The 2,509-nt window shown below is 44.8% G+C and overlaps 1 protein-coding gene across 1 annotated transcript in view; it reads left to right on the top strand.

The window, feature by feature from the left end:
• SAXO2 (stabilizer of axonemal microtubules 2) overlaps window positions 1–2,509 on the top strand; it is a 12,089-nt gene that overhangs the window by 6,464 nt on the left and 3,116 nt on the right. The window contains exon 3 of the mRNA XM_011376159.2: window positions 1,162–1,378. Coding sequence (XP_011374461.1) covers window positions 1,162–1,378 — 217 coding nt within the window. The remainder of the gene's footprint in view (window positions 1–1,161; window positions 1,379–2,509) is intronic.

The raw sequence follows: 2,509 nt of genomic DNA on the forward strand, positions 1-2,509 counted from the left end.
GGGAGAAGGACATTCTCAAAAGCCAGCAGTCATTGCGAGCCCTCCAGCCGCATCAGAGGAGCGAGGCTGCTGGACACCAGGCTGAAGAGGCTGACAGGTGGGCAATGGAGTCACAGCATGAAAAGGATAGGGATTCAGGGAGTTTTTGTTTTGTTTTCTGATGCTCACGGCATACACAGAACATGCGGCTTCAGCAAGGTTTAAGCCAATCATAAAATGATTGACACAGTTGATAGAGTCCAGAAAGAAAAAAAAGCAATTTTGAAGACTTGTGGTAATAATAGTAGTTGCTACCACAGTGTCCTTACTACATATCAAGCACTGGTGTGTGTGTGTGTCACTCCTTAAAACAACCCTATGAGATAGATGACATTATTATCCTATTTCATATACAAGGAAACTGGGGCATAGACAGGGCACCTAAGATTCCACTCATGCGCCTACCAATGACCGAGCCGGGATTCGGACCTGGGCAAGTCCGTCTGGTCAGAGGCCGTGGTCTCTTCCTCGCCACCAGACCGCCTCGGCGTCTGCAGTCCCAGCTCCGTCACACAGCGTATAGCACCCAGCATAGCTGGGTTCCGGCGTGGCTGCTGGCCACGGCAAGGGCTTCCAGGGGACCCAAGAAGGGGTAGGACTCACATTCACACTCTGAGTGCGACTTCTGTCTGAAGGCCGGGGTTTGTTCTTGACGACGAGCTGGAAGACAGCGTGACTTCAGGAAGAGGGAAGCACGCCCGAGCAGGTGACCGGGGTCTTACGAGCAGGACGGACGAGGATTTTGATGAAGCGGACCTGGGGCACACACTTAAAACTTTTTTTACGTTCGTTAAATTTTTCACTTGAGATTTCCTTCTGGGTTAGGAAAAAATTCAATTACTGGGGGACTTTATTTACGTAACATCCAGTTAACTAAGAATCCAGGGTAATGATGTTTTGAAACCAGGATTTTTGACACATTTATTTTCTTTGAGGTATTTAGTCACTGGATAGGACACAAAGGGAATTCAGTTATGTCTTTCAAGTAGTTCATCAACTATCACCATTTGATTTTCTTCTTAAACTTTTCAAGTAAAAACAGCTTGAAAATTTCAATATGGCACTGAAATAATTAGAAACGAAAGAACCCGCGAGGCTATATTTCAACTTTATCTATTCCAGGTCAGATTATCGTCCTTATGAAATAACCCCACAGCCTCGCCATGTACCGGAAAAATATAAACCGAAACAGGGGGACATGGACCTTGGCACTACCTACAAACGGGATTTTAATCCTCATAAAACGCAGCCTGTGGCAATCGTCCGACCTTTGGAGAGACAACGAGTTAAAAAAGGGAAACTGGACACTGTCCCAACCTATAAAGGTAACTGGCTGTTTTAAACATGAAGGAGCCAAAAAACCAGAACTCACTTCCAGCTTTGACGTTCAACTTCAAATCATTCTTTTGGTGTGTTGCCAAACTGAGCCCTCACAGCTTAGGAAAAAACTTTTTTCTCATTGGTCAAAATAGCACTGTATAATGGGACGGGGGGCGGGAAGACCAATTGCCTGATTGAATGTTAAGAGACCTGGATTCCTGTCCAAATCCAGCCACTTAGTTTTCTCAGTCTCAAAATATATAAAAAGAAAGGAAGCCATCGAATGAGCATTATGTCACATTTGTCACATCTGTGACATTGGTTAGCACTGTTCCTTTCCTTCCATCCCAGAATGAATTTAAACTCCACCAAGCGTACATACAGGAGTCTTTGAGAAGGTCAGATAAATAGCAACCTTCTTCAAAACCAACAAGCTATAGATTTTAACTCAACCCTGTCAATAATTACATTAAAGGAGAATGATCTAAGTATCACTTAAAACAGAGATTGTCGAGGTACATGAGGAAGAAGAACCAGTTCTGTCCGTCTGCACAAAACGTATGTTAAACACAAAGCTATAGACAGGCTAAAAGTAAAAGGATGGAAAAATGAATACCCTGTGAACTCTGGCTGAGAGAAAGGATTGTAGGGTTGACCATATTAACACCAGAAAATGTAGCCTTCAGGACAAGGACTATTACCAGGAATAAAGAGGGACATTGCCTAAGGATGGAGAGACCAGTTCGTGTTCCCATTCGCTCCCTCTCCCCTGGTTCATGAGAAGACCATGTTTGACCCAGCTCACCTTTTCCGGCCAGGCTGTCCCACAGGTCTGTGCTAGCCTTTAGATGGCCTGCTCCTGGCTCAGGTGTCCACTCTCACCCAAACGTCAGCAGCTTGAGGTGGGAGTCACCGTTTGGCCCCAAGACGGTCATCTTGGCAGAAACGTCTACGGATGAGGAATTTTTCTCTTCAAAGGCGAGGTATCCGCATGATAAGCCTTCGAGTCGTGGCCTTTCCAGTGAGCACTGCATGGACTTCAGTCTAGATGCTAATACTTTACCTTGCATAACTTCACAAGTTAATTTGTTGTTTAAAAATACATATTTGGGGGTGAAGTGAATTCTATAGTACGTCTCAGCTTTCTGCC

Source organism: Pteropus vampyrus, unplaced genomic scaffold (assembly GCF_000151845.1).
Source record: "Pteropus vampyrus isolate Shadow unplaced genomic scaffold, Pvam_2.0 Scaffold286, whole genome shotgun sequence".
NCBI lineage: Eukaryota > Metazoa > Chordata > Mammalia > Chiroptera > Pteropodidae > Pteropus > Pteropus vampyrus.